General features: G+C 43.5%; 4 protein-coding genes across 4 annotated transcripts; 3 read left to right on the forward strand and 1 right to left on the reverse strand.

Annotated features, from left to right (window-relative positions):
* The first annotated feature begins 328 nt into the window (after positions 1 to 328).
* LOC131269688 (uncharacterized) lies at positions 329 to 6,009 on the forward strand. Its single transcript, XM_058272175.1, has 6 exons — positions 329 to 491; positions 1,096 to 1,272; positions 1,350 to 1,470; positions 1,588 to 2,533; positions 2,610 to 3,123; positions 3,720 to 6,009. Exons 4-6 carry the CDS (start codon positions 1,701 to 1,703, stop codon positions 5,259 to 5,261), a joined length of 2,889 nt encoding a protein of 962 aa, XP_058128158.1. The 5' UTR covers positions 329 to 491; positions 1,096 to 1,272; positions 1,350 to 1,470; positions 1,588 to 1,700; the 3' UTR covers positions 5,262 to 6,009.
* An 891-nt stretch (positions 6,010 to 6,900) lies between these two features.
* Positions 6,901 to 9,148, forward strand: LOC131268789 (coiled-coil-helix-coiled-coil-helix domain-containing protein 10, mitochondrial). Its single transcript, XM_058271064.1, has 3 exons — positions 6,901 to 7,186; positions 8,264 to 8,432; positions 8,514 to 9,148. The coding sequence occupies exons 1-3, from the start codon at positions 7,140 to 7,142 to the stop codon at positions 8,760 to 8,762; spliced, it is 465 nt and encodes a 154-aa protein (XP_058127047.1). The 5' UTR covers positions 6,901 to 7,139; the 3' UTR covers positions 8,763 to 9,148.
* Positions 9,149 to 9,298: 150 nt separating this feature from the next.
* LOC131268942 (cecropin-A-like) lies at positions 9,299 to 10,100 on the reverse strand. The gene is made up of 2 exons (XM_058271245.1): positions 9,603 to 10,100; positions 9,299 to 9,528 (listed from the first exon to the last, which is right to left on the reverse strand). Exons 1-2 carry the CDS (start codon positions 9,699 to 9,701, stop codon positions 9,451 to 9,453), a joined length of 177 nt encoding a protein of 58 aa, XP_058127228.1. The 5' UTR covers positions 9,702 to 10,100; the 3' UTR covers positions 9,299 to 9,450.
* Positions 10,101 to 15,318: 5,218 nt separating this feature from the next.
* LOC131268829 (cecropin-A) lies at positions 15,319 to 15,808 on the forward strand. Its single transcript, XM_058271108.1, has 2 exons — positions 15,319 to 15,478; positions 15,569 to 15,808. Exons 1-2 carry the CDS (start codon positions 15,380 to 15,382, stop codon positions 15,644 to 15,646), a joined length of 177 nt encoding a protein of 58 aa, XP_058127091.1. The 5' UTR covers positions 15,319 to 15,379; the 3' UTR covers positions 15,647 to 15,808.
* Positions 15,809 to 21,972: the final 6,164 nt, after the last annotated feature.

Raw genomic sequence — 21,972 nt, forward strand, 5'->3', positions numbered from 1 at the left:
AACACTAGAAACAAACACTTTCACCAGCAAAGCACGAGTATGTTAATACAAAGAAAGTACAGTGCAGTTAATAATAATAAGAGAAAAGCAATCTATTACAATAAAATTAGGAATAATTGATTACCAACCAATGGAATCAAGTCCAAATATTCTAACAAACATGTTAAAAACACCTTTGTGCAGCGCATATAAACATAAACTGATGTAGTGAGTGAGGCTTCGGTGAGATCTAGATCAATATGCGTGCTTCTCAGCAGTTCGCTGAAAACTGACCTGCTGTCAGTCAACCGCGTTTTAGGTGTCAAATTAACATCTACCAAATTTGCTTCATTCATTAAAACGAAAAATGAAAATAGCTACAAAGTCGTAAAGCAAAAAGTTCTGTGAAATACTAGTTTAGTCCATATAGGAATAAATTGACGTAGTTCTTGTTATGGTTGACATCACAATTACTGAAGCTCTGCTTAGCATTGCATTTTACTCCATAAGCGGTAATTAAACAACCAAAAAGATGATTCCAATAACACGGCAGCTCATCATATGAAAAGAAATTTGTGTGTCGTATTGTTAACAAAAGTGTGCACTCTTGATTCGTTGATCGAACAGTTGTTATCCTGCATAAACCATTGCGAACTGCTAGTGCTAGTGTCCTGCAGGATGTTACTAGTCTTTTTTTAACTCTTCGAATCTTCATCTTCTTGTATCAATTGAGTACGAACAGTTAAATCAATATACGACAGCACTCTAGATTCGTTCACCAAATGCAGCATGAGTTTAGAAAAATGTAAATCCAGCACCTCAATCGATGGTTCATATGCAGCCGATAAACATTTTTGTCAGTGACTTGCTCCTATCTTCTAATTGACAAGGTCTGCTTCTTCATAGCTTACGAAAATGTCGCGTTCATTCAACCCCGCTGAAAAGCATCCCCTGTTGAAGCAAGCTATTGATTGAGAGCTACATGCCCGATGTTGATCAAGTATAGAGATGCTCTTTCTGTAGAGATGCTCTATCGCGGTCGTCTAGCATTAAAAAAATTGAAATTTACTACTTGATCAAAACTCACCATCGTGTGTATCTGATTATAATCCGTAGATATTGCGAGCGAAGCGGTATAAAAAGTGTCATTTAGCGAGTGGTCAGGCGGCGACTTTGACTGCGTAGGAAGGAAGGATACGAGAATATGCTTGAGCAGCCGGCAATTCGCAATTGACCAGCATTTTTTTTTTCGTTAAAAGCCTGAATCGAAATATAACGCGTTGGATGCATAGAGTACGTGTTTGAGTAATCATCGGAGCTTGAAGTGAATGCACATCGTACATTTGTTATATCAATTTCCCTCTTTTCAGATGTAGGAATATGGGAAATTAATGAAATCTAACTTAAAGTCCGCTGAACACCATTGCCCATCGATATTGCATGCTGAGATAACGACCTCGTTTGAGAGGGATGTTTTATCATCATCAAACAGTAAGCCATGAATGTATTGAATGAGAAAAATCATTCGTATAAGATTCATAACCGTTTGGTATAGCAGCTTTTATCTAATAAATTTGTTACTGTGCATTTTTTTCCCCCATTTCCCAGACTACACCATTGATTTCCGGTGCACCACCATTTGCTTGGGCTACTGCAGGAAAACATAGTGATAGCGGTATTCTGCCTGCGCCGCCGGTTGTACAAATAATGTTACCAAAGCCATGAATGATATGGTAACACACAATATGAGCAACTCACTGGCGACCCTGTGCAACATTGGCAACTCGTGCTATATGAACTCAGTGCTGTACACATTAAGGTTTGCCCCCAACTTTACCCACAACCTACATCACCTGGTGGAGTTCCTGGAGCTGGTTTTGCAAAAAACGAACGGCGATCGGCAACAGGCGCTCCAGCAAAAGCACGGCCACAATCAGCCACACTCAATCCAGCACAAACCAAAATCGTCCTCGCTCGGACGCAACATACCGGGCGTTCATGGCTCGAGCGGTCGCAGCTGGAGCAGCAAGGACCTGGCCTCGCTGGGTAGTATTAATGGGAACGATACGGCAGCCACGGGTAACAACTTCCCGCAGCCGGCAGCGGGCGGGGCAGGTGTCAGCGGCATAAGCACCTTCGGTCCATACAACGGTATCGGCAACGAGTGCAGCCCGGCGGCCGCCGCGAGTGGCGGAAATTGTATTAATTCTAGCGCGACCGGAAGCGCAGCTGGCGGCAGTAGTACGTATCGTAATGTGCGCGATGTCGAGGGAGCTGGCAGTGGTGGCGGTGGGCTGAAGAGCAACCGGCACCTCGTCTGTGAAACTTTGCATGAGCTGTTCCTCAATCTCGCGCGCAACGAGACAGCGGACGTCATCGAGCCGTTCCATGCAGGCGGATTGCTTCATGCGGTGCAGTGTGTCAGTGCGACGTTCGAGGGAAATCAGCAGCAAGATGCGCACGAGTTTCTGATGTGCATCTTGGACAGTGTGCGCGAGTCATGTCAAACATTAAATAAGAATCTTCTGGAGCACCCGGATCTCTTGAGGAACAGGTAATGAGGAGAACTGTTGGCAGTGCTGTGGCCGATCCTAGCGACGTCGAATAAACTTTCCAACCTTTTGTTTTAGCTCTTTTTCGATGGTTGGGCCAGTAGCTGCCCCGCTAGACATCGTCGACGCGAACTGCGTCAGTCACACGGCTTCCGCTCCGGAAACGAAATCCAGCAGTGCCCCATTTATCGCACGCAACCTGTTCCGCCGGCGCAAGGAGTCACTCAAAAATGCCAAATCGGCCCTGGCCAAGGAGGGTAGATCCATCACTGTCGACGGCGCCGTTACTTCCTTGCATCCGACCACCCCGAACACCCCACTTGACGCGTCGCTCGGTGAGGTGGCTAGTCCCTTGAACGCGTCCGCTGCGCAAAAGTCCGGCGCCCACGACGAACGGCTACTGCAAGACCGCATTCGGGCGCTCGGCTTGAACTTTTTCTGTGAAGACTTCGAGGGCGTGACGGTGTCCCGGACACGCTGCCTGTCGTGCGAGACAGTCACCGAGCAGAAGGAAACGATGATAGACATTGCGATTCCGATCACTTCCGGCGAGGGAAACGAGGCTGCCAAGAACCCGCAACAATTTTATCAGGTATGCATGCTACGCGGATGGGCGTATAATTGATAATATGTTACGAAAACGCAGTAAGCTGCATGTTACAGCAAAGTCTATTGCACAGTGATACTCGGCTGTTGTCAAAAATATTGGTTTTTAGTTTGGTTAGCATAACATTGTACAGGTCATGTTTCAAATCGACCGGAAATATTGTTCAGTTTATTCTTACGTTCTACAATTTTGTACACAATCCTGTGGATTTAACTGTGCAAATACGAGAGCCTTTAAAGATCGGATACCCTCTGATCCGCTTCGATATATAGAATCACATTGAAGAAAAGGTTAACATTCTTTATTAAATTAATCCTCACTTGTAGTCAATGCTTTTCTTTGGAAACAAGATTTCCTCCGTCGTAAAATGACTTTCTTTCTTTTTTCTCTTTTCGCTTTAAATTTCTACAAAGGCATACATTGGTGTAGTAGCCTATAAATGCAATTTTGAAAAGTGTCATAAATAATAAAAGTCATGTAGAATTCAAATTTGACAGGAATTTTAAACTTGAACCGTTTGGATAAGGATGGAGTTTCCAATGTTGGTATTTTGATTGTGTTTATTTTTTCATTTCTACCAGGATGCGTGTATCACGCAGGAATACTTCCGAGGGGATAACAAGTATCGTTGTGAGGTCTGCTCGGGGTACACCGAGGCCTGCCGTACTATTTCGTTTGACATTCTTCCCCGGTTGCTGGTGCTGCAGCTAAAGCGCTTCAACGGCGACATGGAAAAGATTAACAGTTACATTCCCACGCCGTTCGTGCTGCAGTGCTTCTGCCGCGACTGTCTCGGCCGGCCGGAGGCCGAGAAGCGCCACGTCTATCGCCTGTACAGTGTGATAACGCACGTTGGGGCGCGGATGTCGGTCGGGCACTACATCGCGTACACCAGCTCGCTCGAGACGCCGGTGCAGTACTTCAACTGTGTCAAAGATCGCCAGCGGCGGGTGCTACTGACCGCCACCTCGCTCGAAGCGCACCAGTCGGCTAACGCGGACGGCGTGAGCAACGGTGGGAGTGGTAGTGGTGGTGGCAGTGGTGGTGCGTGCGGCAAGGGACACAACGGCAGCGAGAAAAGCACATCCGGGCAGCTTAAGAAGCTGTTCGGCGGCAAAAAAGCGTCGAGTGCAGGTGATATCAGCAAAAAGTTAAAGAATAATGTAATCAATCGATTTTCGCCAAGCAACGGCATCGAGGCGCTGCAGCTCAATGGGAACCTTAACACATCAACGGCAACACCTGCCGGCTCGGGCTCGGGACTCCCGCCGTTGCAGCTGGGCACCAACGAGCCCCTGGGCAGTATTAGTGGGGCCGCATTTAACACTCCCACTGCGAACAACTTTGGCAGCTTTCCCTTCAACAATAACACCAACAACAACAACGGTATGAATGGGGCAGCAGGAGCAGACAATTCGGGACCCGGCACGGCTAAACTACTGCACTCAGGTTGCCCCTGTCCAAGTATTGCCTGTTGCGGACTGCTAGCAAAAAACAGCGCCTCCCATAGTCAGTATCCACCGTTCCCGCATACGGCCACCGGCGTGGGTGGCAGCAGCGGGACGGCCAACTCCGGCAGTCTGAGCGACGGTGGTAACGTGGCTCGCCTGGGTAACTTTCACAACGCCTCGTCCCTTGCGACGGGCTCGATAGGCGCGCTGAATGCCAACTGCAGCAACCACCTCACTTTTCACCTGGGTGAAATGAATGGCGACGGTGCGACACCCAATCTCGGACCGTCAAGCGTCGCGATCAGCAACACGCACAACCGGCACGTCGTGAACGATTTAAACCACCACCAGCAGCAGCAGCAACAGCAGCTGATGTGGTACATGTGCGATGATGATAAGATCAAAGTCATGACACAGCACGAATTCGAAGAGATGCTTTCGCCAAACCGCCGTCATGTGATAACTCCTTACCTATTATTTTACGCTAGGTATGACGTGCAGCAGCAGCAGCAGCACCATCATCAGAAACTCCAACAATCTCAGCCGAAACCGTCTTCGAAGGCAACAGCGGCCTCTTCCTCCTCCGCTGGCGGTGGCGACGCACTGCTACCCGACTCAAACAGCTTCAACCAATTCAGCCCAGACGGTCCACTATCATCATTCATCACATAAAACTTAAAGCAAATCTCACGCAGACTATTTCGTTGGTACGCACCGCATACGGCGTGAGGTATAATTTGTAACAGTAATTTGAAAGTTCGTTTCATGTTTTTCGAATATTTTACAAAATTGTTCATAATGCGGACGCCCAGGACCGCTTGGAAGGATTTATATTTTCTACTTCGCGTTCTTCGTCTTCTTGGCGTAATGACCGTCTTGGTCACGTCTGTCCGTTAAAGGGCTTACTAGACCTTTGTGTACGTGGATATTTAGTCCTCTCATACAGAGGAGCGTCCGGTTTTGGTTGGAATTCGAACCCACGCCGTCAAGTACATTAATTCCTTTAAATTCTCTCGAACAAGTGAGGCGGCGTATTGATCGCTAGTTAAAAATGACGTGAGCTAACTAGAACCATCATGTTTAATTTTGTTTAACTCCGTTTATAGAAACATAGATGGAACAGGATGCATTAATTTGCAAATACTATGTATGAATAAAACGTATAATTTTGACAGATAAAAAAAGAAAGGAGCCCTTGCTTGGAGGAATATTGTTTTGTTTCAGTAGTAAAGCGCGTAACACAACCATCCCCATACGCATTTTGAAGCTACAATTTAGCAGTATTCATTTTCAACTAACTAACGGAGTAAAAGCTGGCAGATAGGTTTAAGCCAACCGAGCAAAGAAAGAGAGCGAGTGAAGGAGCAACAGATAGATAGAAAGGAAGAGAGAGAGAATGAGAGAAAGAAAAAAAGAAAGAGATTACAGATTATCAAATATTAACAAAGCAGACAAGATTGCAAGAATGCGCAAAACGGAAGCTGGTCGGGCATTACATGTTTAGGCGCTCCGCGACACGTCAAAGGCAATCTTTTTTCTAGCTTTAGGTGACGAATGTTGATGTTAATGCTTATGTTGAAATAAAACCATAATTATTTTGATCTAGATTCTTCCAAAGTGCAAGCGGAGGAATTAAAATACAGGACAGTTCAAATATCGCTGTGTTTGAAGTTATTGTTCCTTGTTATGTTTTGTTTTAGGCATCGGAAGCCATTTCTGATTTTAGCGTTTTTAGCTTTCCTGGATGATACAGTCGTAGCTCATTGCTAACCTGAACATTCCGAGGGAAGCGTAGATAGAGAATTTTCAAAATTCGGTATTGAAACCACATATCAAGCTTGCTTCTATTTTATCTGATTTGGCACAACACTCCCTAGTGAAATCTCTCCGAAAAGAGTTATTGAGACCGAAAGACGGTATTTTGTAGATCGGTGGTCAGCTGTTCGTATTACCAGATTCGAATTCACAACCTTTGGCGTGGTGTTTTCTCTGGTAGTTAGAGCATTTTTTAAACCTTAAAATGTACCATTACGTTAATTTGAGTTGATTTTATTTTCTGTCTAGAAATGATATATTTTTCAACAAGTTGTAGGAAGCATTACTACGATGTTGTACGATGCTACTGCATTGTACTATTTCTTTTATTTTCGGTGCGAAATAGTATTTTAAGGCAAACGTGAATGTTCTTATCGAGCAACGGTTAGCTTGAACGTTTACAAATAAAATTGCGGCGCCATCTATGGGCAATTTAAGCAAACCACCAAACTGGCAACACTGGAATTGTGTACGTCATTCGAGTCGAAGTCGAGGCCCCCCAGAACACAAAGATAGGTTAGTAATCAGAAAGAGCTCCATCAAAGTGTACTCCTGTGTCATCCGATCTATAAAATAAGGAAAAGATCCGGAGGATCCAACCAATCGTTACTAGTGCTATCCAAGGAAGGTACAAGTGGCAGTGCAAGTGATTTCAAAGGTGCGCTACGAGCATCCCTTTGCTACGATCAACACAAGTGCTAAGCGGAAACTTTATCAAACAAACATCTAGTCAACATGCCACGACGAGGACGAACTGCTTCGCCACCGCCGGCGGCCCGTAGGTAGGTAATTTTCGGAACAAATCGTCCCATCGAATCGAACCCGGTGCAGTTGAGGTTAGGTGCGTGCGGGCTGCTAAGGTTTCAGCTAAGGTGGTCAGCTGCAATGGCCATCCTTCCGTCGTGTAGGTTCTGGAAGAAAATCGTTACGCAACAGATGTGTTACTGCGTTGAAAATCCGTCAAGCCACACGAGGATGATGAAATTCATAACGTGATGTTTAGCAGCAAGTGCTCTATCAGGTTGAAAAAAAAAAGAAAGAAAACCAGCATGCCCCCCGACAGTATTTTTGATTCATAATCAATCTAGGTCCACAGCTGTCCTTTTGTTTTTCCTTTTTCCAGAATCTGAAGGATATTGTAGATCTGAAAGGATGGCTGGTGTATCAGCCCACGTATACGCACACACACGCAGAGATGGGTGGTTGGTTTTCAACCATCAACCATTAGATTACGAATTTCTGAGTAAATTAATACATTTTTACTGCATATTTCTATTTTTGGCACACAAATAATCCTGTGCCTACTGATAATGATCGACGGGTTTGTTGTAAATAAATAAATTTTGTCCTGTCATGACATATCGGATGATCATGATCGGTGTCAGATTGAGATCGAACTACCAATCGGACACTCGCTACCCAATTGCGGTCTAACCCGGAAGAATAACCTTTTTCGGTGACGAATTGTTGTTGCCCTATTTCATAAGCTGGCGCAATGCTTTGCCATCGTTTTTCCAACATGCGCGAAACGGAAGGAAAAATCGTGACCATCGAGAATGTTCGATCCCGGGAAGCGAAATATACGTGACCGACACATTTTGCGCAAATATGTTTTGGTGTCTCGTGCTCGGGCGGGCGTGTGACCTTTGAACGAGACGTCACTGTTTACCTTCTCCGACGATAGGAATTCATCATCCTCAGGTGCTGTTGCATGTTGTTTATCATTTGTGCCAAGTTCTTGGGAGTGCATCGTCATTTCTCCGTGAATCATCCCCGTTCCCGATCCCGATCCCGATGTCAATTACATATTGGAAAGTGAACTAATCTTTTTAATTTTTTTCTTTTTATTTTTGTTTTAGAGCCCCGCCTGCTGCTGCCCCGGCACCAGCGCCAGCGCCAAAGCAACCCATGGTTCAACATGCGGCACCGGCGGCCGTCGCCCCGCCAATGGCTGCCCCCTCGCAGGGACCCGGTCTGATGGCTCAGATGGCCGCTACGGCCGGTGGTGTTGCCATCGGTTCGGCTGTGGTAAGCACGCTGACCCCTTTTTTCCTCGTGAACCACCTCAGCTTGCAGTATGTGCGTACTCATTTTGGTTTCCGTTTTTAGGGCCACACCGTCGGTCACGCACTTACGGGAATGTTCAGCGGTTCCGATTCGAAGGAAGCGGCCCCGGTCGCAGCCGCCCCCGCTCCACAACAGTACGCCCAGGCACCGGCCGCGACCGGGGAGACGGGTCCGTGCGCTTGGGAAATGAAACAGTTCCTGTCCTGCGCCCAGAACCAGCATGACCTGACGCTCTGCGAAGGCTTCAACGAGGCGCTGCGTCAGTGCAAGGTGCAGCATCATCAGATGTAGAGCGGAACACACCGCAAAGCCGTTGGCTCGTTGTGCTGTAGCAAAGACACGTCGAAAACATAAAAATTATCTTAAACAATAACATAAAAAGAAAAAAAAATTTAAACCTCACACGACGGTCGGCTCTTTTCTGTTTTACGTAACACTTAGCAAGTGAAACGAAAATTAGTTCGTGATAAAAATACGCGCAACAAAACAAATATCCGAAGAGCGTGTAGCCGGAGTTGAGCGTAAATCGGGTCTAGGTTACAGTTAGCTTCGCTGCTTCTGCCATCCTGCGATACCATCGTCACGATGGTGACGTGCAGTCTCCCAGCCAGAAGAACAAAATGTATAGGGCTAAGTTAGTCGAAATAAAGCATAAGTTTAGTAGTTCCTTAGCATGACCTAGGTGTTCTTCCGGATTCATGTTGCATTGTTGGGGTATTGAAACTTGTTTGGTTCTTGTTGTGCAATGCCGGGATGAGTACCAAATCAAGATTAGGAAACTTTCCTCCCTCTTTAAAAAAGACTCATTTTTACTAAGTGTATGTGTTGATCACAACACAGATTTTTATTCTATTTATAAAAAGGTGGTAGAAAATGTTTTGATATCACAATCGATACATGGTGGCAGGCATATTTTGTTTACGGCGGGTATGGAACTAAGAAAAAATGAGCATCCTTCACGGGGACTGGGGGCGGTCAATTAACCCAGGGCTTTCACTCCGGCAATGACTGGAAGCGCCTTCTCTGTCGCCTTGAACACACGCTTGCCGGCTCCTTCCTGCGGATGCGAAATGGGAAACATAAATATTAGTACACCATTCACGTTTTCTTCTAGCTTGCTGAGTGACTTACAATTTTCTTGCCCAGCTTCTTCAGCCAGCCGGCTTCGGTTTGACCGACCAGCACCAGCGCTGCCAGCAGGACGAAGACAAAAATCTTGTTGAAGTTCATGTTGAATGCGGTTTGGGTTGAGTGTTGCGTTGAGAGTACGATCGGTTATCGATTGGAAGCTGTTCGCTGAACTGATGCCTTGATGCACCACGTTGTGCCCTTTTATTTGCCCGCCAGACGACGGCTTTCTCTGTCTTTCTCTCTATCTCGAGCGGCAAAGGTAAACACTGCACGCGTCCCAACTGGCGTCCCCGGGAGTTTACCGAGCGAGAAAACCGGGGATTCCCCACTGTTAGCAATCGACATAAAAATCACACGCGGTCCTGCGCTGGGTTCGCCAAATTGTTGCCGTTCATCCCCGTGTGATTGTTTTTTTTCTGTTTAATTCTGCTTCCTACGCAACAGACGGTTCCCCAAGGGTTCTTAGCGCATCCTATGCAAACTGGACGTACAATGTCAGGCATTCACGATCGAAATTCGAAATTTAATTATCTTTGCATCGGCAGATGGAAGCGGCAGGAAACTGAAGTGAGATTTTTTTTGTTTTGCCTTGTTTATTTACATGCATGTAAACAAATGAAACGAAACTATGAATGAAAGAAACCAAAAAGATTTACTTGTGGAACGAATCGAGCGAAGAATCTCTGATATTATGACTAGCATTCAAATTTAGGATCCTTTAGGATGATCCCAAATCATTATGTATCCACCCTTCTTGATTCGCAGTCTTTATGGTGAACTTTTCATCGTAAGATTCACCAGCTTTCCTCCTTATATATTGACGATCATCTGATGCATAAAGATTGATTTTTGTTTCGTTTTTAAACAAAACCTGTCTAAATAATCAAATCTAGCTACAACATGGTTGTTTTAGAAGTTTTGAGTAAAATAAAAGTGATACCTTGGATCAAAATTCTACTTCTTTATCCATGCATGTCTAATAATGTTCCGTCCGTCTTGATCGCTAATTTTATGTATTTTTTCTCTATTATTAGTTTTATTTTGAACTCTACAGCTAGCTTTATATATCTTAATAATATCAGGCACTCTTGGCCGACTTATATTCGTTAATTCATTAATTTCTTGGACGCTTTTGCCCTGAGTCATGTTGCGTATGAAGATTTTTCTAAAACCTATCGGAGACATTTTCAGTGACTAAAATTTCCACTACACTCGATGGTCACCTACTACCTACCAACTTAGTTTACTTGTGCCATATTGATACATGACTATTTTTTCCATATCACCGAGAAATTCATGATAAAATGAGGTGTCCGACTTTTAGTGCCTGGCTCAAAACAAGACTTTCTTCATTCGTGTCGCATTATTTCCGCAATTGAAGTTTTTTGATTCTTTTTTTTGCATATTCACAAAGAACAAAGGTTGGAGAAGTCCCCTGTGAAGTTTCGTGTCGCTAGCTCCTTCGAAGAAGAAAATAACTTAACTCAAAGTGAAAAGATTGTTTGATTTTCAAGCGTCCGACTTTGAATGCCTGGTACTGTATGGTTTGAGCAGGAACAACTGTCTGCTTCGGTAGCAAATGTTAGCTTTTGAGGTGAGGTGTAAAAAGGTAAAGGAGTTACAAAAGACAAACGACAACGAACGGAACGTGAAGAGACGAAAAATAAGATAAACCTGTGGTCGACAAGCTTTCGCGAGGAAAGCTGTAAACATACATGTACTATAAGGATGAAGTATGTCTTCCCTAACGAGTCCTTTTATTATGACGATACTTAAGTATATCCTCATGTACCCTGTACAGGGAATCTTGATGATTTGAAAAAAAGTGCAGACATATCATATCAGTTCTTATCGTTTACGTTTCGTGTACTTTACGAAATCGTATTCTATGTCATTTTATGAACCATATCGGGCAAATCACGTCCCTCATAAAAACACAACTTTCTTTACGTTTTTTACTGAACCCTTCCGACTGTATCTACGACAATGCAATGTTAGCAAAGTTGGGGTTGTTTTGGTGTTCTGCTTTCCCAGGGTCTGAATTTTGTCTTTTAAGATAGATTCAAGATAATCCCATAGAGAAGTCACAGGATGCTTCCACATCGGTGGAGTGCGCTTTCCAGGAAACATTACCCCTTAACGAAAAAATGCACTCAAGTATGTCAAGGACTAAACAGCATGTGGTTTGTGTGATAACAACATTTCTCTACCCCACCCTATATAAACCGAATTAGAATAAGGCCCTATAGTATGTGCATGTCATGCACATGTGATTAGTAAAATTACATTAAATTTTAGATACTTAACCGTCCTTTGGTAGACTAACGAAATTGTAGCACTTAATGAAAGAACCGGGAACGCGAGTGAATGTGCAGGAAATAATCATCAGCTCTACATTGAATTATTATCGGCTTTTCATATCTGCGTTGACCTACTCAATTTATGTTCAACTTCTTATCTCATAAGTGTTGGATTAACATGCAAATCATTTTTTTAAAATTTTGTTAAATTTAAATAAATTGTTAATAGCGTCGGTGAAAGGTAACATTCAAAGAGCCAGAGAGTTATACTTTGCCGACCCCTGGTTTATCCTGCGCCAGGCAGTATATAAACCTTGTGATCTGAGAATTGTTGATACTTAGTCTGCGTTTGCATCTGATATCGTCCTGTTGTGTTTGGTGTAAGCACTTCATCTTCAAGTAGGCACATAAAACCGCATCATGAACTTGAACAAGGTCTTTATCTGCGTCACCCTGGTGACGATTCTGCTACTGCACGGACACACTGAGGCCGGTACGTTGCGGAACATTGGCAAGAGATTGGTAAGTAGCCGGCGGTGGTGATGCAGACTTCGGTTAAGGTTGGTTGGACTCACTAACATTTCGTCCACAGGAAAAGTTCGGCAAGAAAGTGGTTAACGTGGCCAAAAAGGTGGGCGAGATATCCGAAAGGGTGCTGCCGTTGATCGGCGGCATTGGAGCGCTCGGTCGATAGTCCTCTCGGTGGCTTCGAATTTCATATTCAACCTGCTGTGTTTTTCAACTTCTGTTGCTTAAACTTACAATACTCTGGAAAATCAAACTGCCTGCAACCAGCTACGCTCGAATAAAAAACAATGCCATCCTTGATTTCGATCCTGGGTCCCATTTCGTTTTTCACACCACTCATCTAGAACCATACAAAGGTTCTTCAATCTCCGGGAACCGTTAAATAAAAACGTTAACTTACTGGAACGATATCGTGCTAATATTAAATTTACTTGAAAGAAACGAAAACCTAAATGACTCGGAGTCTTGTTCTTCGTACATTCACATTGCGCCGACAAGATAAACTTCAATAAGATCTTTATCTTCATCGTACACGGCTGCTTTTACTACACGGACAAAGGGAGGCCAGGTTGTAAGTATTCGCCAGTTGCAGTTCTGACTTCGACTACGACGAATCTTTGTCTTCATCCACAGAAGCAAGGGGCAACCCATGATTACCCTGTTGTGTTGGCTTTCAGTTAGTTTTGATGTGAGCTACAATAGCCTAAGAACTAAGAATGGGCAGGAGAAATCGTTGAAAAGTGTAGCACCACTATAAACTTGTTTCTACTGGTCAAGGTTCAACTGTCTAGCCACAAGAGAGTTTTATTTTACCTGATGTGTCATACCTTGCACTATTTCAGACTCGCGAATTCACTTATCTTATTATGGCAACTTATTAAAAACCACCTTAAATAAACTCGCTCTTATTTTTCTTATCACCCAACAGTGGCCTGCGAAATACCTCCGGAAACTTGTGCACTGAATTCTTTACGTTTTGTGGCACCGTGGCTTACTGGCCACAAACCGCATCCAAAGGCAACGATTTCAGTCGGAATGCATTTATCAAATTGGCTCCGAACAGTTGCAGTTGAGCTTCTGCAACGCGAATTGTAGCCTTTTTGGTATTTTTCGCCAATTCTAACCATTGCTTCGATTTTGCCTATTAGTCTTAAGTTCGACCCGGATGCTGTTTTAGCCTTTACGCTGGCTTTTGTTAGTAACGGGCTACCTACGCGTTTCCAGAGGCTATGGCCAATAAGCGTTATATCTGAACCCGTGTCTAGCTGTAGCTTTAAGTTGGTTCCGTTTATAATAATATTAACGTACTTACGGTATAAGGCCACGGTACATACGCTGACCGTTACGGCTTTCGTCGTCGGCCGGTTTACTCGATATTTTGTTCGCCGGGTGCCGCTGCTTTTGCGCGAACAGAATCCTTCCCGAACGCTGATGCTGGAAGTCTTCGATTTTTTATTATAGTTTGTTTCATGCAACACTTATACTTACCGTTCATTGTCCTGAATGAGGACACTGTCTCCTTTGAGGCTGGTCCAAGCTTACGTCTATGCGCGCGTGTAGCCTCGTCCGGATCTCAGCTTCTCTCTCGTCCTTTCCACACACGAGGATGAAGCACTCGAATTGCTCTTCGCTCACTGCAGTCAACTCAAAGTCCACGAATGCTCCATTGACCCGGCAGGTGTAAGCCACTAGATCCTCCGCTCGCCTGTTTTTTCGCCGAAAAGTGCGTTTTTGGGACTCGTAAAAGATGGTATAACCGAAATAACTTAAACTTTGATCCTCGTCGTCACTGTTATGTTTTGTACTTTGCTTAAAACATACTTTATTCTACTTTAAACCACTAGACAAAGTATATTACACTTTAAAAAGGGTCTACGCGTATCTGACGGACGAAACAACACACGTCCTCTCGCCGGGACGGTCGGGAAGCGAAGAGGCCATCCTTTTGTCCACATCATCCGTTATCGGGTATCGATACCAGCGAGTGGAAGGATGGCTGCGTGCGTAGCGGCTATCACTGGATGTGAAGTATTCATTTCCCCTCTGCACCATTTTCTCCTATGGTCAAGTCCCATGCAGTTCAAACAACGCATCAGCCTTGGCACATATTACTCGACTTTGAGGGGGTACCTCTCGAAATCCCCTTTTTCTCTGTTGAAAATTTTCAACCGTCCGTAAGGTACGTTGATTCCATTTGCCACTTTTTCTCGCGAAGGGTTGTCGACCACTGAGTTATCCTGTTTTTCGTCCCTTTACCTTCCGTTCGATCTCGTTTGTCTTTAATAACTCTTTTATCTTTTTTTACACTTTAAAAGTTAACATTTGTTACCGAAGTAGACAGTTGTTACTGCTCAAACCATACATGTAATCGTTTGTTTCATACTGTTAAAAACCAATAGGATCTTCAGGGTCATTCATTCATTCATTGTTTCGTTTCATTTGTTTACATGCATGTAAACAAACAAGGCAAACAAAAAAACTCACTTCAGTTTCCTGCCGCTTCCATTTGCCGAAACAAAGATAATTAGACTTCTAAAGTTGATCGTGAACGTCTGACACTGAACGTCCAGTTTGCATAGGATGCGCCAAGAACCATCGGGGTATCCCCCGGTGCATACGGAGTGGAAGTAAACAGAGGAAAAACAGTCACACGGGGATGAACGGCAGCATTTTGGCAAAGCCCGTGCAGGACCGCGTGTGATTTTTATGTCGATTGCTAACAGCGGGGGATTCCCGGTTTTCCCGCTCGGTAAAGTCCCGGGATGCCACTTGGGACGCGTGCCGTGTATAACTTGGCCGCACGAGATAGAGAGAGACAGAGAAAGATGTCGTTCGTGGGGCAAATAAAAAGGCACAGCGTGGAGCATCAAGGCATCAGTTCAGCGAACAGCTTCCAATCGAGAACCAATCGTACTCTCAACGCAACTCTCAACCCAAGCCGCATTCAACATGAACTTCAACAAGATTTTCGTCTTCGTCCTGCTGGCGGCGCTGGTGCTGCTCGGTCAAACCGAAGCCGGCCGGCTGAAGAAGCTGGGCAAAAAAATTGTAAGTCACTCAGTAAGCTAGAAGATAGCGTGACTAGAAAATAATACTAACGGTGTACTAATACTTGCATTTCCCATTTCGCATCCGCAGGAAGGAGCCGGCAAGCGTGTGTTCAAGGCGGCTGAGAAGGCACTTCCAGTAGTTGCAGGAGCGAAAGCCCTCGGCTAATTGACCACCCCCAGTCCCCATCAAGGATGTACCTTTTTTTTATCTTAGTTCCATACCCACCGCAAACAAAATATCCCTGCCACCATGTGTCCATTGTGATATAAAAACATTTCCTACAACCATTTTATAAATAAAATAAAAATCTGTGTTGTGATCAACACATACACGCAGTAGAAATGAGTCTTTTTTAACAAGGGAGGAAGCTTTTAAAATCCCGCTTTTTTTTCTTAGCGATTGAACTAAAGGGAGTTGTATTCCAGCAATATCTCTCTGTCACCACTCCGGCACTTTCAGCTTAAGTGTCCTACTTTATTGCAGTAAAACATTGCACGTGTAAACACTTACACGAAGTTAGTTATCCCTAACGAGTCCTTTTATTATCACAAACACTTCGTTCGAGTTCAGAAGGAAATCGTATAGGTTCATCTTTTCAGTAGATATTTTCATTCACACTTTTTGGGCTGTGTTTCTTATATAAAATTATTGAAAAGTCGTTTTGACAAGATGTGAAAACATATCATGTCACATATTATTTTTTTCGTTTGGTGTATTCTACCAAATTTTATATCATTTTAAGAAGGATATCGATATGATATACAATATTAAGGTTTATTTTAGTTTTTTGAGGTTTTAGTAAAAAACCCAATCGCGATATGTATTCTTTTCTAATGAAGCGGGCTTTGATCGCGCTGAGTTGAACGAGTAACGGAGCCACTTCTGCAGCTTCTCTGACCAGGAGCTAGCTCCTTGCCGTAGTATTTCTGAGGACCCCGAGGACCCAATCGCGGACTGTATTCTTTTTTTATGAAGCGGACTTTGCCTATCCTCTGATCGCGCTGAGTTGGACGAGTAACGGAGCCACTTCTGCAGCTCCTCTGACCAACTTCTTGGCGTAGTATTTCTGAGGACGAAAGAATTGGGTGTGGGTCGCGGACTTCGCAATCGAATCCTGCCGCAGAACTGGCGAATACTTACAAGCTTATCCCTCTTCCTGACGCGTTGCTCTTCCTGGACTTGTCCGTGAACTAGCAGCAGGGTCACCATAATGACGAAAACGAAGATCTTCTTGAAGTTCATGCCAGGGTTGATATGGAGATGACGGGCTTATAACAAACACAGCTGTTTAACGTCGAATGCACACGCACAGTTTGAATCGATAGCGCGCGAGTCGCTCAGTTTTTATACTGTTCCGATCATGTTATTTTTTTGACAAAGAGGAATCGTCCTGTCCCCGCCTGTCATGGGTTCACGGATAGTGCCGAGTTTTTACCGGCTAAAACCCCACGACGTCTTTTGGCCCCTGAATCCTCGTTCCGATTTGCTCCAGATGGATATTACTATAAACGGGGGGATCATGTTATCGCGTCCGTTTTAAGCCGATTCGTTTTCTGATTTGCATAGAATGTGGTCGAACAAGGTATAATATTTCACATATTGTCCCTGCGTTCTAAGAAGTAACAAAATGAAAACGTTCTAGACCGCAAAGAAAGGCAGCGTCAATGATGGACCGCCTGTGATGATACTTGTTTTAGTGGGGGATCGTAATATTGGAGTTAAAATTAACTCCTCTCTTAGGTCAAAGCTCCAAATTGATAAATGCGACGAGATCAGGATAACAGGAGAGGCGTTACACAAACAGACGCGGGACAGTATCTGCGTGTAGTTGTTCGCTATTCGGGGACGGGATCGCCTGGTAGGTGAACATTTGCCAGTCTCAGTCCTAGCGTAGTCCGCCCGAGTCCTCTTCTAGGGAGCTGCTAGAATTTTCGCGTGCAGTCGCAGCTGGTTCCTCCGAGATACGCCACTCGTGGAGGCAACCGGCAGAGTCAGTCGGGCCATTGGCAGAAGTGACAGCGGGGCAACGTAGGGGCCTCAATTGGGGACGGAGTAACGGGTTCGACATGCGTGAAAAGACACGCGGATAGCGAGCCCGATCCTAGTACAACAGGTAAGTCACTCGATAAAGTCGAAGCGGGTGCCGTGATAGTGTCTTCGAGCGAGACCGTGTGGCCACGGGAGGACTACGTTCCCAGAAGATGAATTCCCTAAAAAGGCTAGGGCGACAAAGGCCATGATTACAGGAGACAAGGCAGCCGAAGAGAGTTTCGGTGGTGACCGACAGACAGACAGTAATATCATATAGATCGGTGGATAGCGGTTCGTAATACCGGAAAGGGTTGCCAGACTCGAGATTCGATCCCACACCTGTGGTGTGCTGTTTCCTCGCGCAACCGCTGCGCCATGCGCACCCCGAACTACGCTACACTAAAGATAGATTTTAAAACAGAAGCTACTGGTTACGCCTGTTAGAAAATTGTCCAACAACTTTAAAACAGCAGAACCGCGGTTGTAGCAGTTAACTAATGGCTGGAAAATAAATAAAAAGTATTGATTGTCTAAAAACTAAAATAAATGATGTGAACTCTGCAAAATATATAATAGATTTGGACTAATTTTATTACCTCTATGTTGTGTTCTTTTTTTAAAATACAAACATTTCATTTACAATATTGTATTGCTTCCTGCATCCTTTGCTCAGTAGCCTTCCTGCTCATCCTTCTCCATCTGCTTCTTTCTACTTAGCTCTTCTAGCTCAATGTGATTTTTTTTATCTTTCCCTATCGCTTTCATACACAAACACTGATAGATGTATCTACATTCGCATGATTACAAGCAATCGATCACGAAGCGCACGCTTTCGTCGCTTGCTTCCTGCTTTTTCGGCAGCGACAATTAGTCTTATCAATAAAAAGCAAATAACACACACACAAACACGCACTCACGCACACACATACACACACAAACACACGCACGCACGCACACACACACACACAGACACACAGAGGACAAACAAATAAAACAGACTGCTACAAATGACAGACTAAATAATTCATGTCCCGTGTGTGACACCGACTGGTGAAATCAGGTGGCGAGGGCTAATGCGAACGCTGGAGGGTTAAAAAATCGATGACATTTACTTTCTAGCGAAAAAGATGCTGTGCGGTGCAGAGGTAAATCGTTCGATTCTAAGCAGAAGCTGAGGGCGCGTGATAAAAAAAAGTTGAAAGTATCTTTGAATGTAGAAAAGAGTTGGCAGCTTCAAGGGTTAAAATAGGCAAAAACACTAAGGGAAAATGGAGACATATTCCGTTGCCCTATTGTTTCGTTCGTCACAGCATAATCGTCTCGACATCGTCTCTCGCGTACCCATACCATAGATTTAATTAATATTTACAAACTATATTATGACCACCTACAAATTGCTCCCTCCCCCCTCCTCTTCCTTCCAAAATTGTATTCCCTGCTCCTACATTCGATTTTATTCCACTGTTGTTGCCTAACGATGCGTTATTATATGCCATCTGCATCGCGATCGTTATTAACTCTTTCATTTACATTCCGGAACCAACCCAACGCTTTCCCTCACCTCCAGTCGCTTATGACTTATTCGATCCCCTGTGTGTGTATGTGTGTTTTCACAAAGTTTTACAATAATTTACAATCTTGCATGACTCAGTTTAAGTGTAACAGGGGGGAAAAGAAAAGAAAAAAATACAAAAAAGTCAGTATCAACACCAACCCAGAGAGAGAGAGAGAGAAGCGTGGAAGGGAAAACTCGCGATTCCCCTTTAGTTTGTTTCGTTTCCATTCAATGTTCAATATTAGTATTCTCGTACTGCTGCGCTTTCCTATCTAGTATCTTTGACATTAATTATAGTAAATTTCCTGATCCTTTTATCTCTTTTGTTTTTGTCAGGATGAACACACACACTAGCGCACACACACACATACATATGCAGCGAAGAACGGTAGCATTTTTTATTGTGTGTGTATGTGTTTTTTAAATCCTTATCTGACACAAGCGCACATTATTACCTTATCAATATATATATGGGGGGAGTGAACTTTAGAACACATTGAGTTTTCATCGACATTGCATTTGCAGCGCTATAGTGATAAGGGTTAACTACTAATGCGTGGTCGCGATGACTGCAGCTGGTACTGACAAATATGATAAGGATGATGACGATCGCGTGATCACTGCGGTTTTTCATTTATGATTTACGAAAAATGGAACGGTGACTCTCTATTACCCAGGTATGCGGGTGGCTATTGTTTCAACCATGCAGATACACAAACACACACACGCGCATACTCAACAGATAGTACTGTAGACGTAAAATATGTCTTAACATAATGCGTAGTGAAGGAAATGAGATGGGAACAAATGCAGCACTTTCGTTTATCGAGTTATTTGTTTTCCAAAAATAAAAACTAAACAAAATCGAAAAAAAAATCGAAAAAAATTTCTCCTTGGGAGATGCTACAAAACCGCGAGGAGGTTTTGCACAGTTATAAACACGCACAACAAACACTTTCTAATGTATACACACGCACAACCTAATGAAACAATAAATCAAACTTGCTGCTGTATATTTAGGTGCTATTTGTGCATATTTTTCTCTTCTATTTCGTTGACTAGGACGTTTAATTTTAGAGAGTTTTGCCTCAAAAGAAAAGAAAAAAACAAAAAAAAAGGACAAACAGGGAAGATGTTAGTGTTAGTAACAAATAATCTATAGCATAAATTTAGTTTATACAAAGGAAGTCCACTTTCACTGCCCATGCTCGGTAGCTTTGGGAAAAATATCTTTAAAAACAAAAAAAAAAACAATTATTCTTTTCATTATGATGACGGATCTGAACAACCATACGAGCGAGTTGTACGCATTTTTAGTAGTGTCATGCTTAATGAATCTTTTGGCGAGATTCATGCATATGATTCTTTCACCTAAGATTCATTCAGATGGATTTATGAATATTTAGGGATTCGAATCTTATTCAAACCTTAATGAATCTTTCGAAACCCTAATGAATCTCCACGATTCTTTCATTGGCGTGGATCATGCGACCAAAAACAAGGGGGTCCCTCTACCCACTTCACTTTTCAACGGTTGATGTATCTTTGGGATTGATGAATCTCTCAAACAAAGATTCACGAATCTCTAAAACACAAAGAATCATGAAGCTGAATCTGAATTGCACAAAGCAAAATTTTAGTGATTTATACCCACATGAATCGCAGTCGTTTCCACTAGCTTTGGCATCGTGTCGAAAATGCGCCAGATTTGATTTATGGCGCTAACGATGCAACTCCGTCATTTTTGCACGATTTTGCTCATCGTGACATTGGATATAAGAAAGATAACGATAACATAGTCGCGAATTTCTTATCTAAACTGATGGAGGACAACTTGGAAGCCACTAATGCCAAGACCAATTACTTGCCAGCAACCAAAGCTGCGCCAACAATGAGCTGATTCTGCTAAGGTTGCTACCTAGGCGGCTTGTGGTTATATCATAGCCTTTTCAAATGTTTAGCTAATGGTAATCACTAGTCTTAACCTGGAGCTAATGGAGGTTAGAGATTTAGTTGAGCAAAGGGAAACGATCCGCTTACACTGACATTGTTTTGAACAGTTAACAAAGAGGTCAGGATAAAATTTTTCTATAAAAATAAAAGCAAATCAAATCTGGATAAATTTGTTTTTCGCAAAAACAACAACTGAACGTTCTTGGCGCTCTTAGAACGTTATGTAATTGGAAGGCATAGTCCGATAACTTCGACAAAGTTAGGCGTAATGAAGAGCGTAGAATTACAATAGAACACCACATCTTCTCATTAGCTGGAATGTTTTTCTTCATATATACTACAGCAACTCATGTAGATGAGTTTCTGTCATAGAGAATACAGTAGCAATCCATAGTTGCAGTGAAAATACCAAAACTAGGGACCACCAGTTCGATAAACACAACAATAAACCAAATGACAGCTTTTTGATTCAGTAATAGGATAAAAAAAATAAATAACGTGTTGCATGTGCACAACGAAACTTCTATCAATATATGATAAGCCACATACCAGACAAACACCGCCCTGGATGTACGAGCAATCGTCCTAGAGGAATGAGCCAGCTTCTTCCGTCCAGGGACATTCTCGACATGAAAATGCATGGTAACAGCTAGCAAATGTTTTATACGCGACGTTTTGACTCAGTTTCCTCACGAATGTTTCCAATACATGTGGAAATCTCGGAAAGCCGTGTACCACCCTTTTTCAGTTACCGATCCGTCGTCTAACAAAAAATAAATGTAAACGTTACGTCGTGATGCGTGATGCAAATAAATGGGACTGCGAGCAATAGAAAAAAAAACATCAAATACAGTTATTCATGTAAACTTAGCCTAAAGAAATTTTACACGGCACCCAAAACAAGCGGTGTGGAAGCACAAGTGCTCAACAAATAGCAACATCCGGGGAAGAA

This window comes from Anopheles coustani, chromosome X (assembly GCF_943734705.1).
Source record: "Anopheles coustani chromosome X, idAnoCousDA_361_x.2, whole genome shotgun sequence".
Classification (NCBI taxonomy): Eukaryota; Metazoa; Arthropoda; class Insecta; order Diptera; family Culicidae; genus Anopheles; species Anopheles coustani.